At 40.8% G+C, this 21,782-nt stretch overlaps 1 protein-coding gene across 1 annotated transcript in view; it reads right to left on the reverse strand.

Moving 5' to 3' along the window:
• BTC (betacellulin) overlaps positions 1-4,017 on the reverse strand; it is a 50,150-nt gene extending 46,133 nt beyond the window's left edge. The window contains exon 1 of the mRNA XM_008590893.1: positions 3,954-4,017. Within this exon, the coding sequence (XP_008589115.1) occupies positions 3,954-4,017 (64 nt within the window). The remainder of the gene's footprint in view (positions 1-3,953) is intronic.
• Positions 4,018-21,782: the final 17,765 nt, after the last annotated feature.

Genomic DNA, 21,782 nt, shown 5'->3' on the forward strand with positions numbered 1-21,782 from the left:
TAAATAGTTTTAGTAAAATAAAACCAATGTGTATAAAGAATATTAACATACATATAATTTATATTTATGTTAAATTTATGTGTATTAGATAAATTTAATCTTCCTATGGTATACCTCCTTTTTCTGTCTTCAACCCCACTCCTCCATAAAATTTCCTAAAGGGAGTAGTACATAATTTACATATGTCAGAATAAAAACTACCCTGTGTAGATCCACCTATGAAATGCTAGATGTATTTAAGGAGCATCCATATAAGCTATTCCTAATTTAAGTCAAATGTTACTTTGTTTATTTTTTGGAAAAAAAATGTAACAGTGCAAAGTACATCATAGTCTAACGAAACCCCTTCACTTTATAAATGAGAAAAGCATTGCACAGAAAGTTGTGACTTACAGACATCCTGGAGTCATGGAATGGCAGAGCTGGAACCAGGTCTCATGTCTGCTTAATGCCAACTCTCAGTGTGCTTTTCATGGTCACACACACAGACACACACACACTAGGGCATCATATATCACGTTGCTCACATTCTTTTCAAAAAGTAACTAAAATAACATGTGACTTACATTAGGAATGGGACTTAAAAGTTAAGTGTATATGATAGAAAAAGAACCAATTAATGGAAACAGTGATGCCAACAAATTACCTCTTTTGGCATTTTGCAAGAAGTAGAGCTTTGAGGGGATCTAGAGACTGAATTCAATTTCTTAAGCCAATCATTCAACAGGGTGGTTGTACATTTAGGTTACAGTGAGTATACGATAGCACTGGATTAGAGTTTTGTTTTGCTTTTTCCTTTCTACCTTTTGACAAGTTTTAAGAAAAAAATAAAGCACTGTGTAAAAGGGGAAGAATGTCCATCAGCCTCAAGTAATCATTTCTACCATGATACTGCTGCTGGCACAGAACCCTAATTTAGGCCCTAATTATCTCATGCCCTGGATTACACCTAGGTGACAATCAGGTCCTCTGGCCCACAGTCCCCTTCCCCTCTTTCCACACTGCACCCCACTGCCAGATTTATCACCTTTAATTCATTATTTGCATCATTTCACTCCCTTATTCAAGCCCTGTGATGGTGTGTATTTAACTGCTTATTGATTCATTGCCAAACTTTAAACTGGCTGTTTGGGTTCTTCATCATCCGTCCACCTCTCATAAATGCTGCTTTCTCGTGGCAGGCTGATGGCCTATCTTTCAAGTAAGGCATTCTCATTCCCATTACCAACCCTTTATTAAGTGTTTTTTCCCTTGTCTATCTTCCCCCTTTCTCTGTTTAGACTCTTACCCAAGCTTGGAGGCCCCCACTCATGCCGTCTGTGCAGACTTTCCCCTCTACCCCACCCTTTGCTGTTGAGCTCTCCCTTCTCTGGTTTCATGACTTTTTCCCTAATTGTTTCATATTGTTAGTCTTGCATTCCTAAATTTAACTTAAGTTCTTTTAGGAATCTCTTGAGCCCTCCTCCCACCCCCGTCCCTACATACTCTAACATCTTGCTGACTATGGCAGATCCTCCGTGAATACTTTGACTGTCAAACAGTCTGGACAAGGTGGAGGAATTGAACACCAGCTACATCCAAGCAAGCGATTAGCAGTTTCGAGGCCTGAATCTCAGACTGTTGCTCTTTTTCACACTCCACATCACTCTACCTCTAACTTGTTACTGACTTCTTCCTCTGCAGCATTTGTTACATCAATCCCTTCTCTCTAACCATGGTCCTAAGTCTGATCCACCTCCACTGAACTAAACAATACATTTTTAGCCACCTCTGTTACTGCACAAACACAGCCAAATAAAAGTTTTCATTTAGATTCCACCTCTTTTTCTTCCATAAGAGAAACCCCCATCCTTTTTCATTTGTGGTGCTTCCTTCTTAGGCTTAAAAATAAGAGTGACATCATAGTGACACTTCAGCTGTGGAGACTGTCCTCCTCCCACTTTAAAGTCCCATGTCCAGATGTCTTTACATCCAACTAAGACTAGAAAGTATCACTGGTTTTGTGACATTATGATGCTTATTAGTTTTTGTCCACAGTTCCTGGCTCATGCTACTCTCTGGCCTTCTCCTGCCCTTCTTTCACCTGCTCCTTTTTCTCCCTGGGGCAGGAAATTCTCTGACCTAACCTAGCTGACTGTAGGTCATAGACCCCTATTGCAGGAGGGGCCCTGCCCTATGCCTGGGAGGAAGAAATGCTGCACAGAGAGGCCAAGAAGAACCTGAACAAACAGGCCTTGCTGGGTTTCTCCACCCAGTCTTGTGAGTGTTAGATCATACCCTTTTTGTCCAGTCACATTTCTACACGGTTGTCCATGCTTAGGTCACGCCTACATAATGAAGCTTCCACAAAAACCCAAGAGCTCAAGGATTGGGGAGCTTCCAGATAGCCAAACACACGGAGGTTCCTGGAGGGTGGTCCATGGGGGGAGGGCACGGAAACTCCACGCCCCTCCTCCCATACCTCACCCTATACATCTCTTCATCTGTAGCCTTTGTAATATCCTTCATAATAAGCCAGTAAACGTAAATACATGTTTCCCCAAGTTCTGTGAACCACTCAAGCAAACTAACCAAACGCAAGGAAGGCATTGTGGGAACCCTGATTTATAGCTGGTTGGTCAGAAGTTCCAGAGGCCTGGACTTGCAAATGGCATCCGAAGTGGGGGACAGTCTTGGGGCCTGAGCCCTCACCCTGTGCAATCTGATGCCATCTCCAGGTAGATAGTGTTGGAATTGAGTTGGAGGACACCCCACTGGTGTCTGCTGAAGAACTGCTGGTTTGCTTGCCAGTGGGAAAAATCCCCACACATTGGGTCACAGAAGTTGGTCTTCTGGGTTGACAATTGTGCCAAGTGAGAGCAGAGGACAGTGTGTGTTTTTCCCACTTTCACTCGGTCTTGTTTTTCCAATCCCATCACTCAGTTTTCCCTCCCCCTTCCCAAGTGACCCTGATGCAGAGGCTGTCCTTGAGGTAGTGGGATTTTCCCACCTAAATGCCTACTTGCCACCTCCCCACTCTGGAGGGTGCATCTGAAGTTACAGCTGTCCCTCTGTGGGGGCGACTCCCAAGGAGGCCAGGAGAGCCTCTAGAAGGTTCCAGCCATCCTGCTGTCCTCCCACTGGCCACTCATCCCTCATGTCAGGTGGTCCTTAAAAGAACAACCCAGGTTTAACCTTCCAAGTGAAAAAAAGTTTCCTTCCCGCAATTCTCCTTAAAATGGGAAATAATCAATCCCAAGTAAAGCATTTATGTATTTCATCGAACATGCCCTCAATAAAATGTCTTTTCTCATTCCTTTGCTTCTCAGTCACAAAGAGGAGATTCAAGTCTCAGAAGTTGACTTCTTTTCTTCCCCAGCTCCTCCCAACTGCCCCAGCACACACTAGGAAGAACAATCCATCTCCTGGCCATGGCCAGAGGTCTCCCCAGAGGTCATGCCCGCTCTGTCTGCCGCACACACTCCAGGCAAACTGCTCCCCACCTTGCTCCCGGCCAGCATCTTAGGTCAAGGGGCTCCCTTCTTTCTGCCTGTCTCCCTCAGCGTATCCTGGGTCCAGGCTCCCACGCTCGCTCCTTTGATGACTTCCCCTCCCCCCTCTCCTCACTGGCGGGGACGCGGCGCAGGGCCCCGAGGACACCCCCGTCCGTCCGTCCGGCCGGCGCGCGGCACTCGGCTCTGCGCAGCGCCAGCGGCGGGGCCGCGGGTTCCCTTCCGCCCTCGGGCCTTCCCACGCGCCCAGGGACGGTCGCCAACAGGTGCAGCCCCAGGTGCCCGATCGATCGCCAGATCCTTGACCCTGCGCTCTCCCGGTCGTCCAAGTTCTCCGACCCGCGCCTGCCAGCCCGAGAGCGCCCTCGTGTCCAGATGCCAGCGCAGTTCAGGGTTCGCCCTCCCTGCAACTCCAGCCCCAGACTTTCCTCCTGGTCTCCAGTGCCCAGCACGGCCACTTACCCAGGGCAAGGGCCAGGAGCAGTGGCAGGGAGCTGGCGCCGCTGCCCGGGGCGACCCGGTCCATCAACCCCGCTCTGCGGGGCCGGGCAGCCCCTAGATGAGTCTCCCTCCTCCTTCTTCGCCCCCTTCCCGGGCCCCGGGCGCCCGAGAGGGTGCCTGGAAACTAATCCCGGAGCCAGGAGGAAACGAAACTACTCCGCAGGCTGGCACCCTGGCTGCAGGGCAGGGAAACACCCAGGGCGGACGGCCGGCCGGCTCCGTGAGTGTCGCGGGGAGAAGGGAGCCTCCTATTTATCCCGGCTCCTTCTGCACACACCCCACTAAAGAGGCGCAGGACTTGGTCGGGGTAGCCTCCACGCGGCTGCCACCCAAATTGCCCCACACCCATACCCCCACCCAAGGACATATTCGGGCTGCCCTCGGGCCAGCTCACCCACTCCCCCTGCTGGGTCGCACCTGACTGTTCATTTTCCTGCCCCCGGGGGAGGAAACAGGTAGGGAGGGAGCTGTGGGACAATCCACCCGGAGGGGGTGGCAGGTGCGTGCCTGGCGGGCCTGCACGCAGGGCTCGCTGGCCTCTTGGAACCCACTGAGGGAGAATCAGAGACCTGAAATGCTCTGGAATTCTGACTTCTCTTATTTCAGCCAATGGCTGTTGTCATGAAAAGACCAGAGCCACCATGCACTGAGCTTAACCTCAGGCATTTGACAATTTACAAGCCTTCTCTTACACGTACAGACGATTTCAAAGGAGTCATTGTTGTCTTCAAAAATCTTAGTCTTAGTTTTCACTGTGCATCGTGTTCTAATATCTTGCTGATTATCTGAAGACTTGGGCTCATCAAGATCTACTTTAAAATTTTCATTTATATTTTTATTCATCCATTTACTTACGTATTCATAATATTTTCATTTATTTATTTAATTCATTTAATCTATTCTCTTCATTTTAATTGTATCTATAAAAACAGACTTTTTTGTGTGTGGCTCGCCAACCCCTATCTCTACTTCATTGCACCACCTCTTTACAGAAAAGTGAAATCTGGTAGTTTTACACCAAGCAATTTCTGGAACACAAAGACATCCTCACAGCTTGCAAAGACAGAAGCGGCATCCAATTTTACCTTAAGTCATTAATATAGTTGCCTCCAAGGCAACTAAAGTGTACAGCTGCTTCTGTGCTAATCCATGATTCTCTTGTAAGATCAGTGTGTGTGATTATGCCCCCTCCATATAGAAGTTGTATTTCTATAGCGTCCAAAAGTTCAATAAACATTACTTCACATAAAAAATGAAGTTCAGGTCTTTGTCCCTTTCTGTGCATCCCATTGTTTAAATTTAAAAAGTTGTTATGCACTTTTCTTCCACAAGTGACACTTCATTTCAAAAGCAATTCAAATTATTTTAGTGCCCCAGGTAACCAATATCCAAAAGAATAAATATCAACTCTTAATAATCAGAATCCCATTCTATCCCCACTTGACAGCTCATAAAGCATTGGTAGAGAAGGCAGGCATAGGGTTTAGAGAAACCCAAGGTATGGGATAGGTTACCACACCCCAGGTAAAGAGCGCAGAAGCGCACGAAGCCAAGGCCTTGTCTTCTTCCCGTCCAGCACTCCCACCCTTTCTTTTTCCTTTCTGATATTTCTCCCTTTCCCTCAGAATCAGGGTCCTGTGTTAAGGCATAAGGCACCTCTCACTCTGAGGTGGCACCCTAGGCAACAGCTGTCCTGCTGTCTCCAACAGAATATTACAAATTTGTTTTCCTTTTCCATGGAAACTAATGCAAAATAAAGCACACCTAAGCAAAAAGGACTAAATGTTTAAGTATTGTAAAGGGCCAGGGCTTGGTATGTTCATCATTCATGCTGTTCAAATGGTAAGTTAACTTTTTCAGGCCACTAGAGTATGAAAGAGTGTAATTTAATATACTAAAGAGACCATGTAAATTAATAATCTTTCCTGAGGGCCTTATTTACTGCCAGAAATAAGTACCCCTGAGAATATGCCTTCCAAATTTCCTGGCACCAGAGATCCAGCAGCTTCAAGGTCAAGAGACTTTCCCTTTTCCTTTCTTCCTTTCTTTCTCTCCCTCTCCTTCCTTCCTTCCTTCCTTCCTTCCTTCCTTCCCCTCCCCCTTATCCCCCTCATCCCCCTCATCCCCCTCCTCCTCCTCTTCCTCTACCACCTACTCCTCCTCCTGCTTCCTCTCTCTCTCTCTTACGGGGGAAGGTAAATCTGGAATCTAACCATTAAGTCTGAAAGGGTAGAAAGGTAAGAATTGATCTTCCTTGGTCTTCATTTATGTAACCAATGTGTGTATCAATGCTCTAGACTGCAAGCTGAGCTGTTACTAAGAATAGAAGAATAGATTAAAGTGACACTGGAGTCACAAGGTGGAACTTGTATCCCCAGTACCCCCAAGCTAGGGATTGCTTGGATGGTGTCTTACCTGTGCCAGGTTTAGGCAGGTACAACCAGTCCTCCCAAATCTGGTATGAGGCTTCAATAGATTCCTTTAAAGGACGTTTAAGTGTTAGCCTTTTTCTCTTCCCACACAAGGCAGTCTTGAATAGGAACATTCCTCCCCCTCCTCTAGACAGGACAAAATAACCTTGTAGTTATTTGGGAGGCACAACACATAAACAGACACACATGTGGTGATGAAAAGGAAAATTTTGGAATGCATTCATTCCAGGTCAACATGTATTCTCCAAATAGGAAGGTTTCCTATTAGTCATTAATATTGCTTAATTCAGTAAGAGGGTGAATGCAATGATGAAAGACCTTTTTTAAAACACAATGTTTTGTGGTAATGATAAACGTCATGCATGGTACATTATTAAAAATCAGTAGTACAGTATATATAGAGAACTTTCAAACACTATTTGAAACTATTGAATTAGTCTCTAAGGAAATGCCAATAAAAAGTCACTATTCAAAAGCTGTATTCAAGTGATTTTATTTTACTATCTAATTTTTCTGGGGGAGGGAGGATATTGGGGTTTTTTTTACTTGCCTATTTTATTGTGCCTTCCTCTTCAGTGTTTAGGAGATTCATTTTTGTGTATGTATGCTTCAATCCATTTGACTTGCCATCTTTTTCAAATGGCAGCTTAATATAAGTTTAGTAAATCTCAAACATAATCATCTCTGTGATATTATATCTGTTAGTTTCAGTTCACCATTATGATCCTTTTCTTTGACCAAATTTATACATACTCCAAAAAAGAAACTTCAGATTTAGAAAAATCTGAGCTTTTGTGCAGGCTCTAGTTGTAGGCCGAGGAGACAAGCACCTAAGTGGCATAATTTCAATGCTGTGATATGGCAAAGCCCTGAACATCCCTCCCTCAAACACTTGGCACAGTGGCTTCATCTCCTCCTACTTGGTCACACATTCCCATCAATGTGGACACTTCTCTGGGTGGGACAGCCGAGGCTGAATATTATGTACAATTGGTTTTGGAGTCTGCTCAGTCTGTTCAAATCGGAGCCGTGTCACTGAATGGCTAAATCACAAATTACTCACTTCTCTGAGCCTCAGTTTCCACATGTATACAATGTGATAGTAACAACTTGTGCAGTTTCTATAACTCACAATGATATCTATCTCCAAGGCAAAAATCTGGCATATTAGAACTTATTCGATAAATTACAGCTGTCGTATTATTAGAGTACATGAGAGAAGCAGTACAAAGTGGCTTGCTTTGCTAATCCTCTCTTACAAACAGTGAGATGGAGAGAAGGAAGCAGCACGGAGCAAGGCTCTGCTGGGAAAGTAACACGAAACTAAAATTCCATGGATGTGGGCACTATTTTTGCCTCTTTATATTCCCTTAGACCCCTCTGACTTTCTTCCCCATCCTTTTTATTCCTCCTTTAGAGACTAAGATGGCATATTATCCAGGATACAATAACTCATTTAACAGCAAAGAGAAGGTACTATGCTACGTTTTGAAGTCCTCAATACACAAGCTCTCATGTTTCCCAAAGTCCAAAGAAATAAATTCATCTTTTAAGTCAAAGAAATTAATGTTCAATGAGCTCACAACCAAGTAAGCAGAATGCAAGTCCCAGAGGTTTTATATGGTCATTCCCTCTCCTTTCCCCAATCTCTTAGGAAAAAGAAATCGTGAAAGGAGAGAGCCAGAAGTAAGAAGCAGCAAAGTAGGAGAGGAGAGACAGCTTGAGCTTGAAATGATTCTTTGCAAAGATCATCCACAGAAGCAGGATGGTATTTTAAAGTAGAGAAGTGGATATGGAAGGTGACGCCTACATTTGTACCACACTCATTTCTCCTGCTTCCCTTGTCTCAAGGTGGCAGCATCAATATACTCATTATTAACCTCAACATAATTTAGTGACTCTTATGATTCCCTCAAACAATTCAGTTATGTTCTTAGCCTAACAATCCTTGGAATTTATGCTTTTTTCCAGAGATAACCAAGTGTGTTCTTTTAATGATACATTTAAATTGCTTTTATATTTCTACTAGTGTAATTTTTTCAGAAATGTTTCTTTAGCCCTGTCATATATACCTGCCATCTGTCTGTGGATACAGTATTTTTAAAATGCTAAAACTGATGTAAAATGTTTAGAAATGACTTAGCAGAAAACATGATATCATGTGTGCAGAATGTTCTGGTATTATCGTCTTCTGTCTTCCAGGTATATGGAAAGTTCTTATTGTTGTCCCTGCTAATGACTATAAGAGGCCTTTAGTAACTTTGTCCTCAGCATTACCACCTAACAATGGCTCCTAGAAGTAGTTATTTCTGTGATTCAAAGAAGTATAATCCACAAATGCAAAGAAATCCAAACCATAGAAAATGAAGCCAGCATCACTCTCTAAATTTGCAATGTTTAGGTTTTAGGGAGATAGAAAAAGTAATTTCTACTTAGTTCAATAGTAATTAATTATCTACATTTGTACAGTACTTTCCCATATATTAACCATTTGATCCTAAAGTAGCTGCTGAGACAGGCTGGCAGTATTGTTATTCCCATTTTAATGAAAGTAAATAGAAGTCTATACAGTCAAGTGACTGCTGCAAGTTTCAAAGTAGCTTCTAGAACCCAGGTCTAAAGGCAGCAAGGTTTTATAAAGGGGGTGTCTTAGTCTGGTTGGGCTGCCATAACAAAATACCAGAGACTGTAGCTTAAACAACGGAAACTTATCTTCTCACAGATCTGGAGGCTGGGAAGTACACGATCAAGGTGCCAGCAGATTTGGTTCCTGGTGAGAGCTCTCTGCCTGGCTTGCAGATGGCAGCATTCTTGCTGTGTCCTCACATGCCTCTCTTCAGTGCATGAAGGCAGGGGATTGAGGGGGTGGAGGGGTAGAGAGACACAGAGATCTCTCTCTGTCTCTCTTCCTCTTCTTATAAGGCTACCAACCCTATTAGATTAGGATCCCACCCTTATGACCTCATTTAACCTTAATTACCTCCTTTAAAAACCCTATCTCCACATCACGTTGGGGGTTAAGGTTTCAACAGATGAATTTGGGGGGATATAAAACATTCAGACCAAAACAAGTAGTTAGGGTTTTGGAATTATACAGGCCTAAATCTGCCACTTTTTTCCTTTTAATAGACTTTTTATTTGAAAATAGCTTAGAATTACAGAAAAATAGCAAAATATATTACAGACAGTTTTTGTATATCCTTTATCCAGTTTTTCCTACTGTTATTAGCTTATCTTAGTATAGTACATTTGCACAACTAAAGAACCAACAGTAGTGCATTGCTATTAACTAAAGTCCTTATTTTATTCACATTTTCTTAGATTTCATCTATTTTTTTTTTCCATTCCAATATCTCATCCGTAAGGATACTACAACATTTAGTTGTCATTTGTCCTTAGTATCCTCTTGGCAGTGAAAGTTTTTCACACTTTGTTTTTGATGACCTTGACAGTTTTGAAGATTACTCATTAGGTATTTTATAGAATGCCCTTCAATTGGGGTTTTTCTGATGTTTTTCTTATGGTTAGTGTACAAGTTCGTTTTCCATCACTTATAATGGAATATCTGAAACTGGGTAATTTATAAGAAAATAAAATTTATTTCCTACAGTTTTGGAGGCTGGGAAGTCCAAAGTTTGGGGAGCATATCTAATGAGGGTCTTCTTTTTGGTAGGAACTCTCTACACAATCCAATGGCAATGCTGGTAGTCACATGGCTGGCAAGGGCTGGGGGAGAGCACTTGTTAATGTGCTCACCTGCTTTCTTTATAAAGCCACCAGCCTATATCCACAATAATTCATTAAACCATTAACTGGTTACTGCATGAGTGGATTAATTCATTCATGAGAGCATAGTCCTCACGATCCAATCACCATTTAAAGGCCTCACCTTTCAAATACTGTAGTTGGATTTCTAACCCTATTAACACTGTTACAATGGGGATCTAGCTTCAGTACATGAACTTTTGAAGAACACATTCAATCCATAGCAGTTAGACAAGGTTTATTGGTTTTGAGGAGGAAGACCACAATAATAAAATATCATTTTCATTTATCATACAAAGGGTACATGATGTCAAAAAGAGTTATCATTGTTGATACTAATATACTGAACTTGGTCACCTGGCTGAGGTCATTTTGTCAGGTTTTTCCACTGTAAAGCTACTATCTACCTCCCTCTGCCCCACCCACTGAACTCTGGAGGGAAGTCACTATGCCCAGCCCATACACAAGAGATGGAGAAATATGCTCCACCTCTCTAAGGGTGGAGTATCTACATATGTCATTTGGAATTTTTCTGCAAAGAATATTTGCCTATTTTCTACCATTTATTTATTTGTTCAATTATTTATTTATATCAAATAGACTCATGGGTTTATTTTATGTTTGGTATATAATCGAAGACAACTTGGATCTCTGTTACCTGCTGCTAAATGCAATTCCTAACAGCATAAGTTCTTTCTCCTTTGCTCTTTATAGCAGTCTTGTGTGGAATACAGCCTATACTGGGAGGAAAAAACTCAACTGGAGCCAGTGTATCTGTTAAAGTAAGCTAAGATATGGTTACAAATAGATTCTAAAATTCAATGGCTTAGAGAACAATAAGTTTATTACTTTTCCATGTAACAGTTTAGGGTGGGAATACCAGGAGCTACAGAGTCATTTAGGACCCCAGGGTGATGAAGTCTATACTATCTTCACATGTATTTCCCAGTCATATAATTTTTAAAAAAGGAGAAGCATGTACTGGGCAGTTTTATGGGCCAGGTCTGAAAGTAGTATACATCCTATATGGTCACATTCCATTGACCAGAACTCAGTCACTTGGCCATAACTTTCAAGGGAGTCTGGAAAATGTAGTCCAGTTGTCCCCAGGGAAAAAGGGAGAATAGATTTTGGTGGACATACAGTCTCTGCCATAACTAGCAAATGAAATGAAAAGAATATGTATTTGTAGGATAATAACATTGATTTATTGGTTTTTAAAATGTCATTACCGCCAGAGAAAATGAGGCTCTTGCTACTGTTGGTTCTAGGCCAAAATTTTGATCAGATGATCTGTAGGAAAATACTTTGTAAACTGTAAATTTGTAGAGTTGAACTGTGAGGTGTTATGATTATTTCTTATATTAGCTTCATGCATTGAAAAAAATGCATATTGGAAATGTATTAGCCCTAACAATCATAACTAATGTAGGATTTATCAATGCAAAGATGCACACATTTTGATACTTTACTATCTTCGACATCAGGATGTGTCTCTCCATTGTCAGACAGCAGTTATGATGAAGTTGTTACTATTTGTGCATGGTCTAAAAGGCTTAGAGAAAATCCTGTAGACCAAAGTGGAACATGTTTTAAGTAATGCTGTATCACCAACACTTTTAAAGGCGTAAAGAAAATATTGTGCAGAAAAACAAAAACACCAATGATTCAAAGTTGAAAGTGGTTAGGAAAACTAAGACTTGGAATTGAAAAATTTTAGAAAATATCAAGCAATTTATTTCACTTATTTATTCTTTTTTATCCACACATAATGTTAACATGTAATAAGAATCTATGTCTAAATAATTCTAAAATATTTCTTTCAATTAGGATAAAATTAAAAGTCTAAGTAATAAAAATTCATTGGTCATACTTTAATATTTTTAATTACAAAATTTTCTTCCTTAATTTTCATAAAATAATGGTGTATCTTATTTAATGACATTTTATATTTGACAAAATATGGCATTTGGGCTCAAAATTATAAAAATCCCTGACATTCCATAGGCTGGGGCTGCCACTCTTCGGCACAGCAGTCTGGTGCCTCAGCTATGTGATTTCAGGGGCGACACAAGCCATGCCCCTAAATATATGCTCAATATATTTGTCCTTCTCTGGTTTGTTAAAATTCTCACTCACTAAAATTCTTTTTTATTTTAGTAAAGTTCCTAGAGACGCTTACAAACAATGTAAAGTTGTTATCCGAGAGCTAACTCATTCAGACATTAATACTCTTTAGTTAGTAGATGAACCAATTTAGTGTAAGAGGTAGCAGTCACTCAGTGGGATATGGCAGGTGATTTCTGATTGCCGCATAAAGCATCATTAAAGACTACTGCCTGGGATGTCAGGCTCAAAGCTGGGTCGGCTTGCTGTGGGCAAATGTGCTGAGTAGGAGGAGGGGGGAAGGACCACAGCCGAAGGATAAGGGAGGGAGAGCTGAGATGACTTTTGTTTACCCTCCATTTTGTTTATGGCCTACTTTGCCTTCCGTATAATCTTTCTTCCTGTCCCTCTACTCTAGCAGAAAGATCTGTAGAATTTCATTGGAAATACAAATCTCGGTTGACTTAACACTGGGCTGAGGACCTAGGACGGAACTCAATCTGGGGAGAGCAGACCACGCGTTTCATTTCTGCCTCATATTCACACAGGTAAAATATGATTAAAATAAGCATTGTAGTGGTGCTTATATTTTCTACTAACTAATTTTGCCAATTCCCTCTATGAAGATAACATACAAAAAATATGTTCTCATTTAATTTTCATCATGATCCTATGAGGTGTTATTTCCCCCGATCTTAAAAATAAAAACCTAAGGCTAAAGTAAGTTAAATTATTGGCTTAAGGACACATAGACAGTATGTGGTATAACTAGGCCTCACTCTCAGAAGCTGTGATTTAGAACTCTAGAATTTTTTTGACATAAGATCAGGCCTTTCTTTGGGGCTGTCAAGCTGTGGAGGTAAAATAAAGTTGTGGGGAATGTGATACAGGTAATTATATACATGCAATGACCAGTCAGCATTCTGGAGGGTGGTGACATACATTCTGACAAGGGAGTCCTCCAGGCCCTTGATATACTTTCCTTCCTCACCTGGGCCTGAATGCAGGAGTTCTATGTTTACGGTATGCCATTCTGCTACCGTAACCACAATAGGGAAGTATTCAACCCCTTAGAAATCTTAGACCATCATTACAGACTACAGCAAAAAGGGCAGGACTCTGAAAAACTGGGTGTAAGTCTGGGCTTGGGATGTTTGAAATTCAGACAAATGAAATCCAGAGAACCTACCAAGAATAATCACGATGACTAATTTTACCTCCATTAAGAGCCAAAATTTCTGAAAAGCCTGTGAGAAAAATTTAAGAAAAATTATACCTTCCAGTTTCTAGATTAGTTCATAAGAAAAAGAAATGTAAAACATTTAAATGTAGAAACAAAAGAAAGAACACTAAATGTCAACAAACTCTCGGTCAACTGAATTGTAAGAACAATTGGTTCATCATTTTTTTACTCTATTTGGTAAATTTTCTCAAAGAACCTACACTGAGCCAGACAGAGTGACTGTAAAGGATGTCACACCCACCTCCAGTGCCTTTTCTTTAGGTTACATCCTGATCCTGTCCTCTAGATTTTATCAGTCAGTTTTCAAGAGAATGTAAGAAGGTAAAGCCCAAGGACAAGAGAGCCAGTTTCCCCAGATACAGGGCAAAACTGTCCTGTCCTGTCCTGTCTGCCACCTTTACCATGTACCATGTCCTGGTCCTGTAATCCCTCAAAGCTTTCTCCCAACAAGTACGCAGTACTATGAAGAAAACAGCACCACTGGTCTCTTTGCACCTCCATCTAGAAGCTTCACCGCTTAGTGCTGTGGCCCAACTGGGAATCTCTGAGGATCCATTATGTCTTTGACTCATGTCAACATTCCTACTGTGGAATCAAGCAGGAAGCGTTGCATGGAGCACCCCTTAGAGATTAATGTAAGTGACCAACACTGAATCATAAGAATTATAATAAATCCCATGAGAAGAATAATTGAGAGGAGTTTTTAGATAATGCTGTCTTCTACGTGCTAATGTCATAAGTAAGAAAAGCAAGTTACAAATTTAAGTAAAAAGGACAGTATACAGTAGTTTTGAAATTTAAATCTTAAATAAAAATAAAACCTTTGTTCAAATCTTAGCACTGTCTTTGCCAGCTATGTGACTTTGGGCAAGTTACTTAACTCTTCCAAACCCAAATTTTTTGCATCTTTACATTGAAAATTATAGCAGAACCTACTCATAGGGTTCGTGTGAGGTTTAAATAGGAAATTTAAAGGCATGTAGCATGATGCCTGTCATAGTGAGTATATAATATTAACTATTATGATGATACTCAAGATAGCCTCAAATTATCCCAAGACTTGGTGCAATTGTTGAAAACATTGTAACAGGATATTTGAAAGAAGCAGATTTGTTAGAAGAGAAGGTAGAGATTTACACCCTTTTGAGACTCTCAGGTCTTGAAAGTAGATATTATGAAGCATGGGGAAAAGTATTAAGATGAAGACAAAAAAAGGGGCGAGAGGGGAAATAGAGAAATAAAAGTAACATTACTGTCAGAATATCTTGCAAATGACTGGCCAGATGGAGAAGATTTTCCTAACCCATATAATAGCAAAATTGCTATGATAAAAAAGGTTTGTTTTTTCTCTTTTCCTTATATTCCAATTTATCAAATGTATATTGAATACCTACCTTGTAACCTGTATCTCGCATTATGTCAGGAAGTGCTGGTATTACCCAAATGAACACACTTGTCTTCCTGAAAAATCATCTCTCTTTAAAATATAGAGCTGGGAGACAGGGGAATTGCTGTTTTGGATGTAATTCTAACTCACAGGAGGAATCTGTTGTAACGTTAAAGCGAAACCGGAGAAAAATACTATGCAACCTTAGTCTGTATGGGCTGTATGGGGCAAGACAGGAATCCACTTGGTAGCCTCAGTTGAAAGAAGGTAGACTATCAAAGCACAGCAGAGAAAAACAGCCATGTTAAATCCATAGGGCTCATGAAACTAAAAAGGGTGAATATTTCAAGAGAGTTAAAAGTGCTCAAAAAACATGATTTCCATTATGTAGTTATTAACAATTTTAGTTAAAAATTATGTAAAAGCTAGAGGAGAAGTCACACACTTAAGCATCGATAAGAGTGGTTGTCATAGACCTGTGAACATAGCATCTCAAGAGGCCGAGGTGTGCAAATTGACTTGGGACCATAGAACAGTTGCCCTAATTATGTTCATATGAAAATATCAAAGAGGGGCTTGGCTCATTGCTCTGTGCCAATAGTGTGACATGCATAAATCTCTGTCTCACACACACAGACACACTTTTAAAATTTTTACTTGTATTGTGATTTTTTCAGCCAATGAGAACAAAAGGAGCAGTAAAAGCAGCTGAAGAGGTATGAAAACCCAAGATGAGTGTGGAGATTTTAAGAGAGTTCGCAGCTCCTTTGATGAATTCAAATATTTTGATGCATATGAATTACATTCCAAGACACAGGGAGGTTTGGAGGGAAGCTCTTAGTAATCTATGTAAAACTAGTTCCAAAAAGGGAAAAACATGTATCATATAAATGATAGGTTACTAAACTTAGCCAGACTGGGGAGGGTTCTTGTCTGTCTCACAAGTATCAGCTCTTTCTGGGTTGTTTAGCTTTCAGCAGAGAGGACCGGGCAAGAAAAGTAGTTTGCATGATAGATGTCTTCAAATATTTGAAGAGCTGTCACATGGAAAATGAATTATATTCATGCTGTTAGGTCCCAGGGGTTGCAACAAAGACCTAAGGGTTAGAGGCAGATAAATTTGGATTCAATATAAAAAAGATCTGTCTAAAATTCAAATGAGAAAATAGACTTCCTTGGGAAATGAGAAGTTTCCTGGCACTGGAAGTGCACATGCTATGTATTTCATCTTTCTCCTAACCTGGAGATTTGGAGATTCCAAAACTAAATGACTTCAAACAGCCTTTTTCAGCTTTAAAATGCTAAAACAACATGTCAAGATTTCTTCCTTCACTGTAGTTTAGAACTGACCAGATGGTCACCAAGAAAATATTTCTGCTTAAGCCTGCCATAATAGCAGACATTTGAAAAATAATTTTAAAAAAATAATTAACATACAATGGCTGAGAATTCCCCATATACTAGACTATCCTCCAGTTGTAACTTCATTTAAAACTACTACTTTTGGTTCATGATCCATAACATTCATACACTCACCTGCTGCCATAGAAATAAAATATAAATACTGAAGTGTATTTGTTACAAATCATGCTCTATTGGTCTCACAAATGATACAAATTAACAATCTCTGCATTCTGTAGCCTATCAACAAGTATAAGCTAATGTCAATTATCAAGTCATTTAAACGTGGGTTACATAAAGTTAAATTTTGATGCAGCCCACATCAACATCTTTAAGCTATCTAGAATATATTTTTGAATGTATGGCTGAGGGCACAAAATGGAGATTTAACACAATGATATGAACCCAAGATTGCATTTAAGCAGAGTAAATATTCCCATGAAGAAGCAAATCTAAAGAAAGGATTCTTTCTAACTATAGTCAATGCCCTAAGAAGATGAAGGGTGAGATTTGAGATGTAGTTCAGATTGAAGAACTGTTATTGAGAGAGACTTCCAGCTGGGATGACAAATGACATTTATAAATCTTAATAACTTCTAACTGTTGTATCCCTTTCCTTGGGCAAACTGTCAAAATGGTAAATTCAAAAGAAAATCCCCTAGAGTGACTAAATTACTTTAATTTTCTTTCTTCAAATATTCATAATTCGAGATTTTAGTTTTTCATTATGTAACTTTCATCTATTTCACATCTTTATCCTCAAAAAGCCTTGAAAGTACCTATCCCTATTGCTGTCTCGTCTTTGTTTTTATAAGTAAGGCACACATAAGTTTTATAACCTCAGTTTCAGCATTAGAACCAAAATTAAGATCTTTTACTACTAAATCCAATACATAATCTAGCACACCACTATATTCTTCTGCAGACTTAGCTGATGACCTCATTAATAATCTAGATTTAATGTCAATCCAGATTTGCGAATTGTCATTGTCTATCTTCTCAGAGGTAAGAAAGAAATTATGTCCTCCTTTTAAAATTTACTTAGCAGAAGATAGTATGGGAAAAAAATTAAAACATTTATTGTAAAATCCTTCCTTGAGCCCTCCTGATTTTTACACTTCTATCGTCTCTCTCAGTTTAAGGATATATTTACACTGCAGTTATTTTCAACTCTCTCTTTTATTAACATCTGAAATACTTTTCCCCATAAATCAAAATGATAACTCAGCCAACAATAAATGTCTCTAGTGGCTTAGCAGAGAAAATGTTTCCAAAAGTGCTTCTGTCCAGGGAAGAGATTCAAGATGTCTGCACCATCTTAATGGGCACTTGTGAAATATCCTGCTCAGAAAGAAGAAAATGAAATAACTAAAGATAGAAAATATTCTCTTTCCCCATCCCACCCTGTTCACAGCCTGATTTCCTGCTTCATTTCCAATGCTATTGCATTACATTAGCTCAGACTCTTACCATCTCATGCCTGGAATAGCCTTCTAACTGATTTTCCTGACTCCAATATTACTTCTCTGCTTCAGTTCCTTCATATGTAAAGTGGAGAATAATAATAGTATGTCCCTTATTGGATTGTTAGCAGAAAAAAATGAGTAAATACATAGAAAGTGTTTAGACTAGTGTCTGACACATAGCAAGCACTCAATAAATGTTAACCCCATATAAAATTTTATCCTCTATACTTCTCTGAGGCTGATCATTCTACAGTGAAAGTCTGGATATATCCAGAATCCACCATTTCCCATCTCTTCCACTGCTTCCACTCTGGCCCAAGCCACTGTCATCTCCTGCCTGGATTATCGCAATAGCCTTCTAACTGGTCTCGCTGCTTCTGCTCTTGTCTCTACAGACTGAGCTTACCTCGGTGGCCAGGTGACCTATTTGCATTTTAAGTTGGAACATGTCACTCCTCTGTGTTCTCTCTCTCTCTGCTGCTCATCTCACAACGAGTACACATCAAAGGCCCTACAGTGGTCTACAAGGCCCTGCACAGCCCACGAACCCATTTCCCTTACTTCCCTGACCTCACCTCCCCCTCACTCCTCCTGGTTTACTTAACTCCGGCCCCTCGGGTCTCTTTAGGATTCTTCACACTCACCATGCCTGCTCCCACTTTACAGTCTTTGGACCAGCGATTCCTTCTTCCTGTGACATCTTCTCCATTCTCCCCCACAATCTGCATTATTTATTCCTTCACCTCCTCCAAATCTTTGACTGCGCTGTGCAGGACCACAGTTTTCCCCCACCTCACACTACTGATCCTCCTTAACCTACTCTACATATTTCCATAGCAGATATGGCGTTTTGACAACACAATATAACTTAATGATAATATATATTGTTACCCCACCCCAGTAGAAAGTAAACTCCATGAGGGTAGAGATATTTACCTGTTTGTTTTGGGTGTGTCCCTAATGTCTAGGAAAATGCCTGACATGTAACAACTTCCATACACATTTATCCTATAAAACAATGAATGAATAAGTGAATAAGCATGTTGCCAGCCTGCAGAATACTCTTCGATATCTCCCTATGGTAAGCCCAGACTCATTAGTCAGTTATATGAAAGCTCTAATGATCCCGTCTAGTGACTCCTTAGCCCTGATCTCTGAAGGTGGCACTCACACATCCCACTCTCTAGGCGCACAGAACTGTTTTAACTACTCGCAGTTTCCTGGCTGGGAAGCTAAACATCTTCTGCTCTCCTGACAAATGCTCTCTTATCTACCTGGCAAATACCTCTCATCTTTCAGGATGTCACCTCAACTGTGAAGCTTTTCTTGACCTTCTAATTTCTGGCATGCTGGGTTCACCACCAGCTGACCCGAACAACCCTAGCCTCGTTCCTTTTGGTGGGCGAGCGAATGGCCCGGATTCCTCCTTCCCTCCGGTCCCCATTGGGAGGAGATGGGGGAAGAGAGCCGTGAAGAGAGGTGAGCACAGTCGCCTGCCCCAACCAGCCCATTAAAGGACACTCAGACGTGGCGGGGGTTCTGTCGAGCAGTTCCGTTTATTATCACACAAGCACTTGCTTTTACAGGCAGATGGGGAGGGGAGGTTTTAACACATCCTATCAGCTTAAAGGTTAAGAGCATGCATCCTGTCTCAGTGCCTAGCTATTGCAATCACGCAGTGTTCACGAGCGCGGAAGCACGTATTTGGCCAATAAGGGCTAAGGCAAGGTTCTCACAGACACTCCCACCCTACTTCCTCCCAGTGCCGTCTTAGGCTGCCACGTTAATATGCCCTTGTGGGCCCATAATGGCACAGCTTGTAATGTCACTTAAGGTGGTGTTAGTTTTTAAGGCCCGACACTGGCAGAAGGAATTCCTCTCTCTCCTCTTTGCCCCTTGTGTATCCTATAGAGGGTCCTAGCTCAGCAGTAAAATCACTATATTGATTTCATTTGTTTTCATGCCTCTCTCCCTTGACTACATTGTGGGCAACATGAGGGGAGAGAACCTACTCACACTCCCAGCACTGTGCACAGCACAGAATGGGTCATATGAATCATAGATCATTTACATTGTCAAACAGTTGTAAGAATGAATAAAAGATGTCCATTGGATATGCTTCTTCCAGTACTGCCTAATAATGACAGAAGGGTTAGGAAGTTAAAGCTTCTGCAGGTCAAAGATTCTGCCTATGTGGTTCAAATGAATTCAAGACTAGTTCTGATGCCCCCAAGGAAAATAATGGAGGTGAGGCCAAAAGTACAGAATGCGAAGAAAGGCCAGGAGCACACAGAGCTCTGGGGTACTGTCTTCATACCTGTTGATGAAGACATAGAAGTCAAAGGAGGGTCATATCTGGACTACTTGGATCTCCGGATCTTTCCTGAATGACATTAACTCCAGGCAGTATCTCTTGGCTCCTGACAACAGAGGTTTGGAGACAGGAGAAGGGTGATCACTTATGAGAAGTTAACTCCAAGGAACTTCCAGTAATGAATGCTAAGTTAAATGTTGAAGATAGAACAGGTAGAGAAGCCAGAGAGAAAAGAGAAGAAAAAGAAAAAAGAAGTTACTGTGTTGTTGTTTTTTTTTTTTTTTTTTTTCCCTCCATCATAACTGCTCTTGCGATGCCCTGGTTTCATTAGCTCAAGTTTCGACCCACTTGCTTTCTATAAGGACAGTCCCTGAGTACTCGTTCCATAAGGCTTTTTCTATAACTGCCCTTTTAGCATGGCTTTCAAGTATCCTCCCCCTTTCCATCTAATGATAAACTCTTTTCTCGGTTTAGGCATTTCTTCCTTGCTTTGTTATCTGTTCCTTGGGTCAGGGTCACATAACATGCTGGCTAAGGTTAATTACTTCATTAATTTCCCTACTTTCCTGATTCACAGTATTACTTTTATCACCTTCTGTTCAAAGATGAGTTGAATTCATTACTAGGATTTTGTGTGTGAAGGTCAGTTAACTTCAAATTGTATGCCAAGAGACGAGGAATAAGAAAAGCCCACGGTACTGCTGCTAAAAGATTTCTCCCAAATGTGGCCCAGTTGTACCCTCAGTTTATCTTGCCGGACATATTATTACACACCTGGGTGCAGCTCTGCTTCCTCTATCCCTACTCGTCCAGCAATATCCACATCTGCAGTGTGCAGAGACCTTTAGAATCCTTTGCCCTCTCTTCTCAGGGCACCTCCTTCACACTCAGATACATTCAATTAATTTATTCAACACTCAAGGGGGAAAGCACCCACTATGTGCCAGGTACATTGCAAGTCCCTGTACATTTAGTATGATTAAAGAACAGAAAAATAAATCAAAGGTTTTTGCAAAGTATTATAAATAGAATGATAGTAATAGCAAGAGGAATAATATGAATAGCTAAAATTTATCGAATTCTTACTATATACCCCCCATACATTACTTTTTACGTATTAACTCAAGCCCTGATTTGAACCAAGACAATCTCACACATACTCTGGGGCATTTAAGTCAGACTGAGTGATGCAGGACCCCATTCCTTAATCCTACCCTAGATTCATATATTTACCTGGCAATCTCTGCTCCTGACTTGTTGGCCATCACTTCTGCAGCATACGCTGTGAAATTGCTATGTGCCACACAAAAAGCCTGCTCAAAATACTCACAGTTTAAGTGGTGCAGAGAGCCATGTAAACATGTAATACTAAAATGGTGCAGTTAGCCCATAAAGAAAGGTGTAAATTAGGGACGGAAGAGAAACAGTGCAGGGAGTAGACATGTAATTCATTTTTTTTTAAAATTTTGTCAATATACAATGTAGTTAACCTCCCTCCCTCCTCCCTCTCCCCCCTCCCACCCAGGTGTGTCCCCTCGATTTTCTTGTTGTAAGAACTTCAAAAAAAAAAGTTGTGGTTGTTATATCTTCCTCTCCCCCCCCCCCGGTTTTTTGTTGTTGTTCTTGTTTGTTTGTTTCTTTGTGTGCGTGTGAGAGTGTGTATGTGTGTATGTGTG

This window comes from Galeopterus variegatus, unplaced genomic scaffold (assembly GCF_000696425.1).
Source record: "Galeopterus variegatus unplaced genomic scaffold, G_variegatus-3.0.2 Scaffold6443, whole genome shotgun sequence".
NCBI lineage: Eukaryota > Metazoa > Chordata > Mammalia > Dermoptera > Cynocephalidae > Galeopterus > Galeopterus variegatus.